At 46.9% G+C, this 17,722-nt stretch overlaps 1 protein-coding gene across 1 annotated transcript in view; it reads left to right on the top strand.

Moving 5' to 3' along the window:
• Positions 1-10,891, top strand: part of Slc3a2 (solute carrier family 3 member 2) — a 13,834-nt gene extending 2,943 nt beyond the window's left edge. Inside the window, exons 2-10 of the mRNA XM_021192631.1 lie at positions 4,506-4,916; positions 5,366-5,539; positions 6,388-6,482; positions 8,542-8,610; positions 8,721-8,779; positions 8,918-9,098; positions 9,183-9,323; positions 10,186-10,269; positions 10,368-10,891. Of these exons, the coding sequence (XP_021048290.1) occupies positions 4,506-4,916; positions 5,366-5,539; positions 6,388-6,482; positions 8,542-8,610; positions 8,721-8,779; positions 8,918-9,098; positions 9,183-9,323; positions 10,186-10,269; positions 10,368-10,739 (1,586 nt within the window). The 3' untranslated portion in view covers positions 10,740-10,891. The remainder of the gene's footprint in view (positions 1-4,505; positions 4,917-5,365; positions 5,540-6,387; positions 6,483-8,541; positions 8,611-8,720; positions 8,780-8,917; positions 9,099-9,182; positions 9,324-10,185; positions 10,270-10,367) is intronic.
• Positions 10,892-17,722: the final 6,831 nt, after the last annotated feature.

Here is a 17,722-nt window from a genome sequence, read left to right as displayed (position 1 = left end):
TTTCTTTTTTTGTTTTTTTTCAAGACAGGGTTTCTCTGTGTAGCCCCCCCTGGAACTCACTTTGTAGACCAAGCTGGCCTCAAACTCAGAAATCCACCTGCCTCTGCCTCCCGAGTGCTGGGATTAAAGGCATGCGCCACCATGCCCGGCTTACTTTTTTTCTTATTCATTTATTCATGTGTGTGTGGCTGTATGTTGTGGATGGGGGAGTGTGCATGCTTTAGCATATCTGGAAGTCACAGGTCGACTTTGAGGAGTCAGTTCTGTCCTTATAGTTTGGGTCCCAGGGGTTGAACTCAGGCTCTCAGGGTCGTGAAGCAAGTATTTTTACCTGATGAGCCTTCACACCAGCCCATGGTTTTGTTTTTGAGTCATGTTCTTAGGTAGCCAGGGTTGATCTGGAACTTGATATCTAGCCATAGCGCTTGAAAGCAAGCACCTTAAATTGCTGAGCAGGCTCAACCAGTTGCCTCCCTGAGCCTCACCAGCCACAAAATGCTTGAGATTTGATCTTATGCAGGTGAATCATCTCCCCACTGGCTAAGAGGATATAAGACACAAATAGAATACAATATGTAATTATTAATTTAGTACTTCAGATGTTCAGATGATAGGGAGATAGATGATGCTAGATATATAGGCACATACATGCTAGGTGGTGCGCTACCACTAAGCAGATATAAACACTTTGTTTTTGAGAGCTTGGGCTGGTTTTGAGCTCAACACCCCCCCCCTCTCTCTATATATATATTGTTTGTTTGTTTGGTTGGTTTTTTTGTTTGTTTTGTTTTTTTTGTTTTTCAAGACAGGGTTTCTCTGTATAACCCTGGCAACCCTGGCTGTCCTGGAACTCACTTTGTAGACCAGGCTGGCCTCGAACTCAGAAATCCACCTGCCTCGGCCTCCCGAGTGCTGGGATTAAAGGCGTGCGCCACCACGCCCGGCTCTCCCTCTATATTTTTGATTTATTTTTTATTTTTATTTTTATTTTCTCAATCTCAATTGATTCTCCATCACTGGCTAGAGTGCTGATGAATGTTTGGTCAAAGAACAAGCCTGCCCCCACCTGGTAGCAAGAGGCACTGCCTCCTTGTAGTGGAAAAGGGAACTATGCAAATGAGTAGAGCTTCATTTGGAACTGGGAGACCCAAGTGGAGAAGTTCTGTCAGTCTTTGTTTTAGGGACTTGAACATGTTTGTTTTTTGTTTTTCGAGACAGGGTTTCTCTGTATAGCCCTGGCTGTCCTGGAACTCACTCTGTAGACCAGGCTGGCCTGGAACTCAGAAATCTGCCTGCCTCTGCCTCCCGAGTGCTGGGATTAAAGGCGTGCGCCACCACGTCCAGCTCTAGTTTTTTGAGGCTGTTTAGGAATATGGCTCCCCTCAAGAGCTGGTACCCACAAATTCTACCTTTCATTTCCTTCTCTGTGTGGTCTGTTCAAGACACCCTATGTTACATGGGTGCTTTTTTGCATGATGCATAAATGATGGTGGTTCTGATGGGGACTAGGTTACTGGCCTGTGTGCTTCCAGTAATTTTGGTTTTGCTTCAGCATGGAAGAACTGTTTCAAGGTTATCAAAGACACGCTGAATCGATGTGACATTAGGACTTGATAATGTTAGACAGCATTCAGCACATGACGGGATGTTCTGGATGTGCTATGACTCAGTGTTTCCTGGTCACTTTGTACTTTGGTTACATGTGATAAATGTGGTGGTTCATTCCTATGGTCTTTGCATTCTCAGTGGCTCAGCTGTGCCTCTCCCTTTCTCACTGTCATCGCTAGACAGTCTTGGAGGCGCCGCTTAGCTTCTAAATGATGCAGGTGCTCCTCTCACCAGTATATTCCTGCTGACTCGGGTAAATGTCTCCTCTGCACCTTTGGGCTTCAGTTCTCATTATGGCTTCACACAATCAACCCATCCCAGCATAACTATTGTATTTACCCCATTGTCTTTGTTGTTTGTTTCTGAGTCAGGGTCTTATGTCGCCCAGGCTGGCCTCAAACTTGTTTTGTGGTTGAGGGTTACTTTGAACTTTTCATGCCTCCACTTCCTGAGTGCTGGGGCTTTAGGCCTGTGTCTCCTCTGTGCCTGGTTTATGTGGTGCTAAGGATAGAACTCAGGACTTTCAAATGCGAAGCAAGCATTCTACTGACTGAGCTACATCCCCAGTCCTTCATCCTTCACTGCTTGTGGTGTTGCAGATTGAACCCTGGGCCTTGCACATGGTAGGAGAGCACCGGTCTTCTGAAATGCATCTCCAGCCCTTTAAGTTTCTATTAGTCGACTGTGTTAGTCACTGTGTTACATCCCAGGTAAGGGAAAGTAACCTGCTCTAGAGCATCGAGAGATGCTGGCACGGGTCAGAGCTTGACCGAGGAAGAGTAACTTAGCAGGAAGGTCCAGACAGCAGGACAGCACACACAGGAGGCATTAAGAATGGAAACACTCTGTGTTGTGGCTTTGGCAGGTGCTAGAAAGCTGCTATGAGCCGGGCGGTGGTGGCGCACACCTTTAATCCCAGCACTTGGGAGGCAGAGGCAGGTGGATTTCTGAGTTCGAGGCCAGCCTGGTCTACAGAGTGAGTTCCAGGACAGCCAGGGTTACACAGAGAAATCCTGTCTTGAAGAAAAAAAAAAAAGAAAGAAAGAAAAAGAAAGCTGCTATGGCTGTACAGTAGTGATTAGGAAGGTGTGCTGGGTGAAACGACTAATGGGAGCTCACTTCTCTAAGATGCTTAGGAATAGATTTCTGCCACTTGGAGGTGGGGGCTGGGAGATACTATCTTACCTTAAAGTTTACTTATTTTGTGGAGGGCAGTGTGCATGTGTGGAGGTCAGAAGACAGCTTCTGGGAATCAGTTCTCTTTCACTGATCACTGAGGAGTGAACTCAGGTTGTCAGGCTTGGCGGCTCGGCACCTTTACCAGATGAACATCTTGTTGGTTTGATCCATCTTGTTGTTTTCAGTTTGGTTGATTGAAACACCATGTTTCTAACAAGCATTTCATTAAACCCTCTCAAGGAGTGCTTCTGCTTCACAGTCCACAAACCTTGAGCTTTTCGTGCTGTGTATAAAGTCTGTATTGGACTTTTCTTATCTGTCATGCCCAGGGCAAGGTAGGACTCTTATCAACTATGAACACTAGCATGACCCTTAGCCTCTACCCACTTAGCCTCTTCCTAGGAGCTGGTGTATAGACTTTTCTCTAGTGAGGCTGGGGAGGACCTTTGGGATACAAAAGGACAGTGGCAGGTGATGAGACTTCTCATATCCCTTCCTCTCTGCTGTTCTGACCTTGGCTTCTGCTTTCTTCCAAATACATAGCAATCTTGGCTGCCAGCCTAGGTGGGGAGAGGGAGAAAGGACCTGCTGTTTCCTTCTGCTTCTCTCTGAAAATAACCCAATTGGCTGTGGTAAAGAACACAAAGTTCCTGAGAATGTTGGCACCTCCTAGAGTTGATGTCCCCTTGTCCCTGCTGCTAACCCAAGTCTGTCCCATTTACCCTTCCTCTTGCCAAGGACTTCTGTGGGGGGGAATTTGAGAAACTTTAAAGTGCAAGGGAACTAAGTTGCTTCCAGGGCCTAGCACAGTCAACTGATGTAGCCTGGCACACAGAAGGATTTGAGAGTTATTGCAAGGTGGTTAAGAGTTAGAACAGCTTGTATATTAAAAGGGTAGGTGCCTCAATACCTTTGGAATGTTTATTACAGTCCCATTAATCTCTTCTGGATGCCTGATTCCCAGTAATTCAACATTCTTGCTAGTAACTAGGGTAAGATAAAAAGGGTAGTGACCGCTTCAACTCTGCAGTTGAATTTTAAAATCAAGAAGAACGGATTAGAGTTGATCCTATGCAGTTGATGAAGGAAAGGATTGGAGTGGTTGCCCAGTAAATAGTTGCTACCTGAGGAATTAAATTCAAGGAGTCTTGAAAGGTGAGAGCGTGGAAGCCCCGAGGGGAATCCAGGAACTCAGCTAAGTCCGGAGTCTGAGAAGATGTGGGTAAAGCAGAAGTGGGATGTAGTGCCAAGGTCTGTGTGAAGTTGGGGAGATCAGCCTGAGGCGTGCCTGGGGCGAAGGGATCACGATGTGGATGGAGACTGGTGTCATCTTGTGGAGAGAAAAGAGGCCTCGCAGGGTAAGGGGCCGGAAGGTCGGAGGAGGGGCTTTGAAACCTGGTCAGGACAAATTCACGTTTGTTATTCTAAGGCTTTCTGACCACAAGCTCAGCTTCCCAGACTCTTGCAGGAATAAGCGTAAGGGATAGACGGGCGCATTCAGCGAGGCTGGAGGAAGACTTCTCTGCATCCCTTTAAGAGGCGGACCGGGGCGGAGTCCTGGGTCACTTCCCTGCCGCCAGTGGTGCCCGCCCAGCGGCAGAAGCAGTTAGGAAGCTCAGCTAGCCTCACGGCCACGGGACACCTCTCTGAACGGGGATCTAGGCAGGACTAGAGCTGCCCCACTGACTACAGGCCGTGTTGTGTCACCGTTTCTGCAGGCACCATGAGCCAGGACACCGAAGTGGACTTGAAAGATGTGGAGCTGAACGAGCTAGAACCGGAGAAGCAGCCTATGAATGCAGCGGCCGGGGCGGCGGCCGGGGAGAAGAACGGTCTGGTGAAGATCAAGGTGGCGGAGGACGAGACGGAGGCCGGGGTCAAGTTCACCGGCTTATCCAAGGAGGAGCTACTGAAGGTAGCGGGCAGCCCGGGCTGGGTGCGCACCCGCTGGGCGCTGCTGCTGCTTTTCTGGGTCGGTTGGCTCGGCATGCTGGCGGGCGCCGTGGTTATCATCGTTCGGGCGCCGCGCTGCCGCGAGCTGCCGGTACAAAGGTGGTGGCACAAGGGCGCCCTCTACCGCATCGGCGACCTTCAGGCCTTTGTAGGCCCGGATGCGGGAGGCATAGCTGGTGAGTAAGGGTGCGCACCCTCATCCCTTATCCCCATGAACCCCTCGTTTAATCCGGCATTGTGCTGCTCTTTTCCTTCCTCCTCGTCCTCTCTAGAACGCTAGTGGTTCTTCACTGCACCCTATATTTTGGGACGACTCCCTGGCAAACAATCCCCTCCTTTCTTTAAAAAAATAAAATAAACAAAATAAAACAGCTAGCCCGACCCCTACGTCTTCCTAAGGGTGCCTGACTTGGCACATCATCTTTCTCCTCTCCCCTCCCCTCCCCCAACCACGCGGCCCTGAGCCAGTTCAAACCAGTTTCTGAAGTAAAGTGTGAGACTCCTTGCGTCAGCTACTTTGTCTCATGATCCAACCCCCTTCAAAGGGAGTCTGAAAGTGGTGGAGAGAATGTGGAGGCTGGAAGCTTTTCATGCTCTATTGGTTAACCCGGCCTTCTCCGCGTAGGTCTGAAGAACCATTTGGAGTACTTGAGCACCCTGAAGGTGAAAGGCCTGGTGTTAGGCCCAATTCACAAGACCCAGAAGGATGAAGTCAATGAAACCGACCTGAAACAGATTAATCCCACTTTAGGCTCCCAGGAAGATTTTAAAGACCTTCTACAAAGTGCCAAGAAAAAGAGTAAGTCTTTCCAAAGAACTAGAAAGGGTTTGGCATTCTGGCCAAGAAACAGGATAGAGATTTTGTCTGATTTTCTCCTAACTGGCTCTGTTTTTTTGTGGCAGGCACAGGGGAAATACGTTATGATTCACACTAAAAAATGTGGTTCATGTGTGAGCGTAATTTTTATGTATTTATTTTGGTTTTGGTTCTGAGGTAGGGTCTCACCATGTAATTGGTTGGTTGGCCTGTACCTTACTACCATGACCAGGCTGGATGAGAGTTTACAGAGCTCTACTGGTCCCGAGTGCTAGACTTAAGTGTGTCACCATGGCTCAATAAAATAAATGGCTTTTAAATGTATAAAGTAGATCCTATATATGTAAGAGATTCAAATGCTGCTTTAGAGCTCACTATAGAGGGCTCAAAACGTAGCTCAGTTTGTAAGAGTGCTTGTCTAGGATCCATGAAGACCTGAGTTTGATTCCTTAGCACAACATAAACAGAGCATGTGCCTATAATCCCACACTTGGGAAGGAGATGTAGGAGCTTATTCATCCTCAGGCAGCCAGCCCACATACACAGAACCCTGACTTCATGGGAGGAGAAAATAAGAAAGAAACCAAAACCTCAATATGGAAACATGTTAAAAGACTATACCTTGTGTGTGTGTGTGTGTGTGTGTGTGTGTGTGTGTGTGTGTGGGCGGGCGGGGGAGTAACTGCTCTAGTATAAAACCACCTGAGGGGTTTTGTGGGTTTCATTCATATTTTGTACAAACCGTACATAGGTGCACTTAGTAACCTTGTGTTCAAGTTCCTTGTTTCCTCTTCTTCCCCAAAGGATCTCTCAACTGGTTATTTTTCTAGGCATTCGCATCATTTTGGACCTCACTCCCAACTACCAGGGCCAGAATGCGTGGTTCCTCCCTGCTCAGGCTGACATTGTAGCCACCAAAATGAAGGTGAGGTTTTATGGCCGACAGTGTAGAGATGTTGGGGCTGTGTGGATTTATTCACTGCAATCCTCATGTGCACTTAGTGTGGTTCTCCCAAGAAGGAATACCTCTTCCCATAGCCGAAAGGATAGGCCCAGGTGCACAGTGTTTCTTCTTGTGCTGTGTGTGTGTGTGTGTGTGTGTGTGTGTGTGTGTGTGTGTGTTTCCTTTACTCTACAAGTGAGGCTATGCCAGGAAGGGAATTTCTCAGATGTCAGTCTGGAACTGGAAGTTTAATTTTTCTTTTTGTGATAGGAAGTCTTTTCTTTCTCTGTGGGAATCCTGACCTGACTTGTTTCCCAGTTTTTGATGTATTTGGAACTGAGCCCAGTCTGACATTATAAGTACTAGAGTCTTACTATGTATCTGGTATTTTATCTTCCCCCATATTTTATGATTTTTTTTTTTTAAAGAGTTAACTCCACTGTGAATGCTTTTTAAGGTTTGTTTTTATGTGTATGAGTGTTTGTGCACTATGTGCATGTTTGGTACCCCAGCACTTGGGATTTTAAAGTTATCCTCATCAATGGAGATCTAGAACACAAATCTCCCAGCAACTAGCAAGAGCCAAACTGGATGATTATAGGAGTCTCCAAAGGCAAGACAGAAAATAGAAATGGTATTGGACAGCCAAGAAAGGATATTGGATCCCCTGGAGCTGAAGTTACAGACAGTTGTGAGCTACTGCTATGTAGGTGCTGGGAACTGAACCTGGCTCCTCTGCAAAAGTGACAAACTCTTGACTCTGCAGAAGCTATTACCACTGAGCTGTCTCTCTAGCCTTCGGTCCCAAGTATTTTATAGCTGTTTTCTAATTTGTTTAGTAAACCCTCAAAATACCTGTTACTGACAATCTGTTAGTGAAGAAACTTAGATGCAGTCACTTCATATATTCCAAACCGGAAGTCTCAAGGAGTCTTCTCTGGTCTGCCTTTACCTTGAGGTAGTGGCTTAAACTTGGTACTCACCAGGCTAGGGTAAAGCTGCTAATGTCATCCTAGCTTCCAATGCCTACGTTTTAGGACACTGGCAGGTCCAGGATGTACATAACAAAAGGAAGGCAGATGCTGACACTTTTGGATTCTAAATATGTGGGTGAGACTCCTATAATCATCCAGTTTGGCCTTGCTAGTTGCTGCGAGATTTGTGTTCTAGATCTCCATTGCTGAGGATAACCTTAAACTCCCAAGTGCTGGGATCCTATACTTAATAGGAAGTTTGTTAAAAGTTACTGATAATGAGAGTTCAAAGTAGTAGAGAAAGCCTGTAGTCCTAGCACTTGAGAGTTGGAGTGAGGCAGGAGGATGAGACGTTAAAGCACAGCCTCAGTTATGTAGTAAGTTGGAGACTGGTCTGAAGTCAAGAAGAAGTTACTGATACGTCTTTCAGGTGGTAGCCTCAGGTGAAGATGGGAGAGCAAGTGAAAAGGGAAGAAAGGAAGTGTGGGGGCTGGGTTCTGTGCTGTCAGTTGAAGCCAGGGCTTAAACCTTCAGGCCTGGGCCTGTTCTACAGAGTTGGCTTCTTTTCAGATGTCTCAACAGCCCTCAGGCTGTGTTTTGAATTTCAAACTTCTCTTTCTTGGCCTTGCTCCCAGCAGCTCTTGTAGGAGAGCATACACTCTCTAACCTCAGGAAACAAAGAGGAGCAAGTACATTTGCCTCAGGGTCCTGTCTGTGCAGTTCCCCAATTACAACCTTGGCCGTGTCTTCTCCTCTGAGCCTATTTCTTCATCTCCAATTGGAGGGTATTTTCATTCCACATACTAAGTGTTAAATGTTAGAGCTGTGCATGCATGTTTTCTCTTGGGTCATTTCTGTAGCTGTTAAAAATGAAGGTATGTGATTTGCCAAAGGCAAGAAAGAAAGTAGACAAATGCTATTACCCAGTAAATGTATGGGTGGGGCACCAAGGGCTAACCTTTTGACACTAGGAGACTGAACCCTGTTTACTGTAGGTCCCGGGGAAGTTTGAGGTAGGCGAGGGCTTGCTTGAAAGTTGATCTTGCCTGTTCTTTTGTCTCCTGTAGGAAGCTCTGAGTTTTTGGTTGCAGGACGGTGTGGATGGTTTCCAATTCCGGGATGTGGGAAAGCTGATGGTGAGTGAGTGCCCTTTCTGCATTGAGAGGCAAAAAGCTATGGTGAGAAGAGTGGGTCTCAGCCACGGCTAGGTGATGGTCCCTATTCCGACTCTGCTTTTCTCTACTAGAATGCGCCCTTGTACTTGGCTGAGTGGCAGAATATCACCAAGAACTTCAGTGAGGACAGGTAGGTACCCAGCACCCCTGCCTGGCTAAGCCCATTGTGAGAGCCTTGAGAGGGAGTTTCCTAGTCTTGAGAACTCTTCTCTTTTATTCTTTATCTCCTGACATTTTCTAACGACACGCCTATCCTTGCTTTGTGCAGACTTTTGATTGCAGGGACTGAGTCCTCTGACCTGCAGCAAATTGTCAACATACTTGACTCCACCGGTGACCTGCTGTTGACCAGCTCCTACTTGTCAAATTCCACTTTCACTGGGGAGCATACTGAATCCCTAGTCACTAGGTTTTTGAATGCCACTGGCAGCCACTGGTGCAGCTGGAGTGTAAGTACCATGCTGGTGGGTTTAGGGGAAGGTGGGAAGTGGTAGGTGAAGGGTGGACATGCTCAAAGGTATGTCCTCCTCCAGGTGTCGCAGGCAGGACTCCTCACAGACTTTATACCGGACCATCTTCTCCGACTCTACCAGCTGCTGTTCTTCACTCTGCCAGGGACTCCTGTTTTCAGCTACGGGGATGAGCTTGGCCTTCAGGGTGCCCTTCCTGGACAGGTACCACTGGTCGTCTGCCCAGCACAGTGTGGGAAATAGTGTTTATCACATGATGGCATCTGTGAGTGGCAACAGACAGACAACAACCTTGAGATGGAACTTTGTCAGTCGTTTTGTGAGCTATGTGGCAAGTTTGTATCTTTTAAACAGGGTTTGCCTATTGTCAGACTCGTTGTATAGCCTGGGCTGGCCTCAGACACTACATAGCCCATTCTGGAATGGCACTCAGTTGGGAATGCTTGTGTGTCTGTGTGGGTGGTGGGGGTAGGTACTTCCATGGAGATCAGTGGCCTTGAGCCTTTATGTGGGTTCTGGGGATCAAACGCAGCTGGTCAGCTTGCATGGTGCTTTTCCCCATTGAACCAGACCCCAAGGACCTATTTTCAAAGGTAATGTCTGGTATCTGGTAAGATGTTCAGAACAGAAGCCAACATTCCTTTGTTGGACAGTAGTAGTTTGCACCCATTGGCTAGATGGGAACTGAAGCTTGCTGAGAGTCTGAACAAGCAGAAAGGTACATCACAGTGGTGACCATGATGGGGTCCTGTCCCGGGGCCTTGCCACAAAGGCATACACCAGCAGAACCAGCAGAAAACAACACAAAATGATGAAATGGAAAGAGAATGGGAGCAAGGGGAATGGACCCACCTGTTTTTGTTTTTGTTTTTTTGTTTTTTTGTTTTTTTTCCGAGACAGGGTTTCTCTGTATAGCCCTGACTGTCCTAGAACTCACTTTGCAGACCAGGCTGGCCTCAAACTCAGAAATCCACCTGCCTCTGCCTCCCGAGTGCTGGGATTAAAGGCGTGCACCACCACACCCGGCCTACCCTTTTTTTAAAGTCCCATATTCTCTGTTTGTTAGCCTGCGAAGGCCCCATTCATGCCGTGGAATGAGTCCAGCATCTTTCACATCCCAAGACCTGTAAGCCCGGACATGACAGTGAAGGTAAGCAGTTGAGGCCTGCCCCTCATGGTGAGCAGTGCCTTAGAGATGAACAGAGATCCCCCTCATTCCTTCCTTCTGTGTGTGTCCATCATTTTCAGGGCCAGAATGAAGACCCTGGCTCCCTCCTTACCCAGTTCCGGTGGTTGAGTGACCTTCGGGGTAAGGAGCGCTCTCTGTTACACGGTGACTTCCATGCGCTGTCTTCCTCACCTGACCTCTTCTCCTACATACGACACTGGGACCAGAATGAGCGTTACCTGGTGGTGCTCAACTTCCAGGATGTAGGCCTGTCAGCCAAGCTAGGGGCCTCCAACCTCCCTGCTGGCATAAGCCTGCCAGCCAGTGCAAACCTTTTGCTTAGTACTGACAGTGCCCGGCAAAGCCGGGAGGAGGGCACCTCCCTGAAGCTGGAAAACCTGAGCCTGAATCCTTTTGAGGGCTTGCTGTTACAGTTCCCCTTTGTGGCCTGATCCTTCCTATGCAGAACCTACCACCCTCCTCTGTTCTCCCCGGGCCTTTTGGATTCTGGTCTTCCCCTCCTTGTTTTTAAACTTTTGCAGATTACATAAGAATTCTCATACTGGGTGTTTTTGTCTTCAAATAAAACATCACCCCTGCCTCATGAGATTGTGTCTTTCATCCTTCCTTCCTCATAGAAGAACTTTCTCTTGCTCCTGTTCTCTTTTGCTCCTCCCTATCCCTGCCATAATCGCAGCCAGTTGTAGACAGCTATTCCAGCTCTTAAATTAATCATTCAGAGACCAAGGCTAGAGAAGGGCCCTTCTAGGGTTAACAGCAAAGTGTCTTGGCTGGAGCAACCACACCTCCTCACTCTGGCCCAAGAGTCTTGGGAATCTCCAACTCTTCCTTACCTCTCAGCACGGTCTCTTTAAGAACAAGGAGGGATGCGTTGAAGACTGCATATTGCCAGGCCCTTCTTTAGTTTTTGGTGAGGCACTTCCCATATAGACGGCACTCTGATCCCCAGTACCCAGTGGATACCCCATCTCCAGAAAAAGCCAACAAGACAAACCTTTTGATTCCTTAGGCTATGTAATCTCTTGTGTGGAAATGGAGAAGAAATAAGGAATAAACATTTTTGTATGAAGGATATGGATGAGTGATCAAAAAGGAAAAGGAGCTGGAGAGATGGCTCAGAGGTTAAGAGCACTACTGCTCTTGTAGAGGCTGCCAGGTTCAGTTCCCAGCATCCACAGGGTGGCTCACAACCATTGCTTACTCCTAGTCTTGGGATCAACACCCACTTCTAGTTTTGCGGGCACTAGGCTTGCATTTGGTATACAAGTAAAAGCACAGGCAAAGCACACATACACAAGAAGGAAAAAGCAAAACTAGAAAGATGTTTTTGAGAGCAGGAGGTGGTCCAAACAAAGAGGTGAGTTAACTCATGAATGTGGCCCAGTCCCAAGTCATAAACAGGTTATACTGTTAGTGTCCAAAGTTAGACATGGGATGGGTCTGGGGAGGATTTTGGTTATATGAATGGGAGCGTGGTTGATGCTCAGGAAGCAGGAGTAAATGAATAAGGAGTAAATGAATGTATGGGGTGGGAAAATCACAAAGGTATCCATAAGGCAGTCAGAGGGTGCACAGTTTGGTAGGCTCTGCAGGGGCTGTGGGACTGCCCTTCCAATAGCAGTTGCAAGCCACTGTCTGACAAGTTCCCTCAGATTGGCTGTATGCTAAGATGAGTCACAGACTCATTTTATTAGTAAAAGGATAGACAAGGAGCTGAAGGAAGAGATACACAGGCAGAGCCTGAGAGGGTAGGAAGGTTTTCTCCCAGTACTGGCCTTTGCCATAGATGGTACCAAGAAGCAGGAAACTCACTTGAGCCTTAGGTGACCAGGTGGCGCACGCCTTTAATCCCAGCACTCAGAAGGCAGAGGCAGGTGGATTTCTGAGTTCGAGGCCAGCCTGGTCTACAGAGCGAGTTCCAGGACAGCCAGGGTTATACAGAGAAACCCTGTCTTGAAAAAGAAAAAAAAAGAAAAGAATTTTGGGTTATCTCAGAGTTTCAGTGGAGCCAAGAATGAGGAATGAGGAACTGATTGATGCTCCTGCCTCTGCCTGTCAGGATTACAGGCACGCCCGTCTGCCTGCCTTGTTCCTGTTTCTTGTTTTCTTTGTGAGGCAGTGTCCAGCAATGTAGTCCAGACTGTCTTCAAATCCATAGCAGTCTTCCCTCAGTCTTCCGAGAACTGGGATCACAGTGTGTATCACCAAGCCCTCTTTCCCTGGATCACAATCCTATCAACCACATGGCTAACCTAGTTTCCAGCCCTGCTAGAGGCTCTGGAGCAATACTTTAGAGCCATTTCCCCTTCAGCAGCCTAGTTGATACCCACCAAACAACTAAGACAAAACCTAGCAGCCGAGAAATGACCTTGAAGCTAAGGACAAAGGCCAGACTTATGAGCAAGAGTCATTCAGAACTGTACATAGATAGGGTCAGAGGGAGTGCAATAGGCGTTGTGGGCCTGGTTTTAACAGGCTTGATGTGTGATTAGTGGAGGAGAAGGGAGGTTGCTGAGGCCGGTTTGGGACCGTGATCAAGGATATATCCTGGGGTGGTGATGGAGGAGGTGGTCGCATCATGCATTGATTCTGCGGGCCAGTCCGCAGGATTTATTGTCCTTTTGTCAGCCAATGATTTTTTTGTAAGGTGGGCCCCATAGGCCTTAGTGTTAACTTTGCCTTCAAAGTCTTAGGAACAAGAATGTGGTGGATATTTTGGCTCTCCTACCCTTGGGGAAAAGAACATGTTGGACCCTGTGTGTAGGCACCCTCTCCAACAGGCTGGAGCTTGCTGTGGCCTGGGCCTCTGACAGTATTCTGGTGTAGAGGACAGATCCAAGCTATTAAAAGACCTAACTAAGATCCAGCCCTTGTTTCTTTATCTTGCTCAGTGACAGAGCCTGAGCCTTTGAAAGGAGTCCATACTGACGCCTGCTCTTAAGATACACAGCACTCTCAGTCCTGGCCCCATGGGTCTACCCCTGGCTTTTGTCTCTTCTGGATCTCTTCCTGAGGCCCCCCACCCCTCCCCTCTGTTTACTAGATTCTCCCCCCCCCACTCTGCCCCCCCCTGCTCTGCCCTCCCCCCCTGCTCTGCCCTCCCCCCTGCTCTGCCCTCCCCCCCCTGCCCTCTCTCCTCTTTGCTGCCCAGTTGTTTCTTTTTTGTTTTTTGTTTTTTTCTGGGATAAGCTCTAACTATGTAGCCCTGGCTGGAATGCATACAGATCGTCCTGCTTCCCCTTCCCTTGTGGAACCGCCAAGGCTACCCATGGGTTCCGTTTTGATCCAAATTTTGCTGTGAAATATTGTGGTATTATTTTCTTTTTCTTTTTCTTTCTTTTTTTTTTTTTTTTTTGGTTTTTCGAGACAGGGTTTCTCTGTGGAGCCCTGGCTGTCCTGGAACTCACTTTGTAGACCAGGCTGGCCTCGAACTCAGAAATCCACCTGCCTCTGCCTCCCCAGTGCTGGGATTAAAGGCATGCGCCACCATGCCCAGCTGTTGCTGAACCATCTTCTTAGTCTAAGATTAAAAATCAACTACTTTCTGGTACTAGGGATTGGATGTAGGGCCTTGTGTATATTAGGCAAATGTTCTACCACTGGGCTACATTCAGTCCTTGGATAGACTGGCTTTAAGGGGAGCTTGGCAGACTGGGCCATTAAGCTGATCAGGGGAGGCAAGAGAATGAAAGGGAGGAAGGTGATCAACTCCTTGGTGGTATTCTGGGCTTAGGTTCTCTAGCACCTGCATATGGTGGTTTCTAGCAGGGAAGAGTACAGCTCAGTACAGGGCACGATCTAGGATCACTTGAGGTATAGACAGGGTGTGTAGGAAGGATGCTGAGTGAAGAGAGAGGCAGCAGAGGGGAGGTTGGAGCCAAAGGTTGAGCATATTTTCAGGATGAACAGTGGAAGAGAACAAAGGAAGAGTGGAAGCAAACTGAGCGGCGGGCATGAAGAGAAGGAGGCAAGAAGGTGCCAGGTAGATGTCAGATAGAGACAGTATCTTTCAGATTGGTGATAAAGATATTATTGGTTGTCTATAGGGGAACTTACCAGGAGCCTTCTGGGGAGAGTGGAAAAGTAGAGTTTTCTTTTTTTTTTTAAAGAGTTATTTTATTTATATGAGTACACTGTAGCTGTCTTCAGACACACCAGAAGAGGGTATCGGATCTCATTACAGATGGTTGTGAGCCACTATGTGGTTGCTGGGAATTGAACTCAGTACCCTTAACTGCTGAGCCATCTCTCCAGCCCGAGTTTTCTTTCTTATTGCACAGGTTTCTAGAGATTTCAATTTGTGTATATGGTTGTCTTAAGTACCAAAAGAACTTATTGGAAGGCTATTAGGAAATGCCAGAAGAAAGCAGGATCAGACTCAGGAAATGGGCAGGAAGCAAGCACCAAGAAAGCAGGAAGTTCGATTGTCTTTTAACTGGAACTGCCTGGGATGCTGCCACAGGGGACATACTGCCAAGATCTTGTGGTTGGGCACAAAAAGCACAATGCACAAAAGCATAGCCTCCCTGGGTGGGGTGTGGGTGGTGTTGGAATTTACAATGTGTTCTGCTTGAATGGCCCTGGTATGTCCTGAGTCTCAGGACTAAGAGGGTTATTATTTTTTTAAATGTTCTTTATTTAAAAAAAAAATTAAAATAGGGGCTGGAGAGATGACTTAGCCATGAAACAAATTAGGCATTTTGCACATGCCTGTAACTCCAGTTTCAAGTAGAGACCAAAGAGGAGGATTGCTGAGGGGCAGGGTGAGGGGTGTTGCTGGCTTTCGACTAGGCAAGAAAGCATGAGTTCCAGGTTCAGAATGAGACACTGGTCAAAGGAATAGCTGGAGAGTGATGGAGGAGAGTGTTCAAAGCCCTCTTTCAGCCTGCACACACAGCACCCTCCCCTCCCACACGCAGATACACAAATAAGTAAACTTTTAATTTAATTTTATTTATTTTATGTATATGAGTACACTGTAGCTGTCTTCAGGCACATCAGAAGAGGGCATCAGATCCCATTACAGATGTTTGTGAGCCACCATACGGTTGCCAGGAACTGAACTCAGGACCTCTGGAAGAGCAGTCAGTGCTCTTAACCTCTGAGCTGTCTCTCCAGCCCTAAGTAAGTATTTTAAACAAGGAAATCAGAGCCAGTGAGATGGCTCAGTAGGTGAGCGTACCTCCTGCCTAGCCTGACACGTGAGCTTGACCCCTGAGACCCACGCAATGGTAGGAAAGAACTGACTCCTCCAAGTTGCCTGTTGACCTCCATGTGTGCACCTTTTCATGTGCATTGCACCCCCCCCCGATAAGTAAATGTAAAAAGAAGATACCCCACCTCCCCCCTTTAAAGACAGGCTTTCTCCATGTAGCTCTGGCTGTCCTGGAACTCAGTCTGTAGACTATGCTGGCCTCAAACTCAGAGCTTGCCTACCTGTGCCTCCTGAGTGCCAGGATTAAAGGATTAAAGGTGTGCACTGCCACCTTTCAGCAAAAAGTAAAAAACTCAAATTAGTATATGTTGTACTAGTTTTCATTATATATTTTCAAACAAAATTTATTTTTATATCTAGTCTTCTCCTGTTTTCCCCTCCATCTGTGACCCAGTCTGTGCCCTTCTACCCTTGCATGGCCTCCTTTGTCATATGAGTTCTCCATGCCTTTTATTTCTCCTTTTTTTCTTCCCTCCCTCCTTCCTTCCTTCCTTCCTTTCTTTTTTCTTTTCTTTCTTTTTTTTTTTTTTTTTTTTTGGTTTTTCGAGACAGGGTTTTTCTGTGTAGCCCCGGCTGTCCTGGAACTCACTCTGTAGACCAGGCTGGCCTCTGCCTCCCGAGTGCTGGGATTAAAGGTGTGCACCACCATGCCTGGCTCGCTCTTTCTTTCTTCCTTTTTCTTTTGTTTGTTTTTTAAGACAAAGTCTCTGTGTGTGGCCCTGGTTGTCACTATATCATTTAGATCAGACCAGGCTGGTTTTGGGGTTTTTGTTTTTTTTTTTTAAAGATTTATTTGTTTCATGTATGTGGGTATACTGCAGCTGTCTTCAGACACATCAGAAGATGGCACCAGATGCTCATTACATGATTGTGAGCCACCATGTGGTTGCTGGGAATTGAACTCAGGACCTCTGGAAGAGTAGTCAGTGCTCTTACCTGCTGAGCCATCTCGCCAGCCCCAGGCTGATCTTAAATTCACAGAGAACTGCCTGTTTCTGCTCACTAAATGTTGGGATTACAGCTGTGCCAGCATGCCTAGCTTCTTTTTCTTAAAAACTATGATTGTGTACGCGTATGATGTGTATGTGTCACGTGGAGTCAGAGGACAACTTTGCGTGGCCCTCTCCTTCTACTTTTACGTGGGCTCTGGGGATAGAACGCAGGTCATCAGGTTTATGCTGTAAGCACCTCTGCTCTACGAGCCATCTTTCTGGTCTCTCTCCACACTCTTTCTTCCTGCACTCATTCTCACAAATACATCTCTGTAAACACTGCAAGCTAGGGTCTGCATATTAAAAAAGAACATGCAGTTTTTGTCTTCCTGAATCTGGATTAAAGAGTGTGTATTAGTCAGGGTTCTCTAGAGCAACAGAACAGATAGAGCAACAGAACAGATAGGATGAATTTAAATATATTAAAAGAGTGTTTATCAGAGCGGCTTAGGGGCTGGGATTTGGCTACTTCAATAATGTCTGTCTCTTGGGAAGTCAAGAATCTGAAAGTTGTCTAGTTCTTGCAGCTGGATGTCTCTGCTGGTTTTCAGTATACATTGGAATCTGGAAAAATAGGCTCTCATACCATGGAAAGGATATGTCCTCTGAAGGATCGATGAATTTATGAGCAAGAACGAGGACAAACAGGCAAAACCCATACTTCCCACTTGTCCTTTTACAAAGGCTGCCATCAGAAGTTGTAGCCTAGATTTAGGATTTGTCTTCTGACTCAAATGATCCAGATTTAGGGTGAGTCCTCCCACCTTAAATGATCCAAACCAGAAAAAAAAAAAAAAAATCCTTCATAGGTGTGCCCACATGTGTATCTGCGTTTTAGTTAATTCTATACATGGTCAAGTTGACAACCAAAATTAGCCATCACCCATTACAGAGGGTTTTTTTTTTTCCTGTGCAAGTTATGCATTTGAGGTACTGTCCTTGAACTTAAAGGACAATATCCAGTTCTGACTCGAACAATGATATCAGTAGCTTTAGATGAAAGAAGCAGACAGGGACAAGGCATCTGGCCTTAATCCGAGTACTCAGGGGTCAGAGGTCAGGGGTCAGGGGTCAGAGGCATGCAGATCCCTGTGATCCAGGCCAGCCTGGTGTATGTAGTGAGTTCCAGGATAGCCAGGGTTATGTTGAGATACCCTCTCTTTAAAAAAAAGGAAAAAGAAAAGAAGGAAGGAAGAAAGAAAAAGGG

Source organism: Mus pahari, chromosome 1 (genome assembly GCF_900095145.1).
Source record: "Mus pahari chromosome 1, PAHARI_EIJ_v1.1, whole genome shotgun sequence".
Classification (NCBI taxonomy): Eukaryota; Metazoa; Chordata; class Mammalia; order Rodentia; family Muridae; genus Mus; species Mus pahari.
This window is presented reverse-complemented; position numbering and strand designations above follow the sequence as displayed.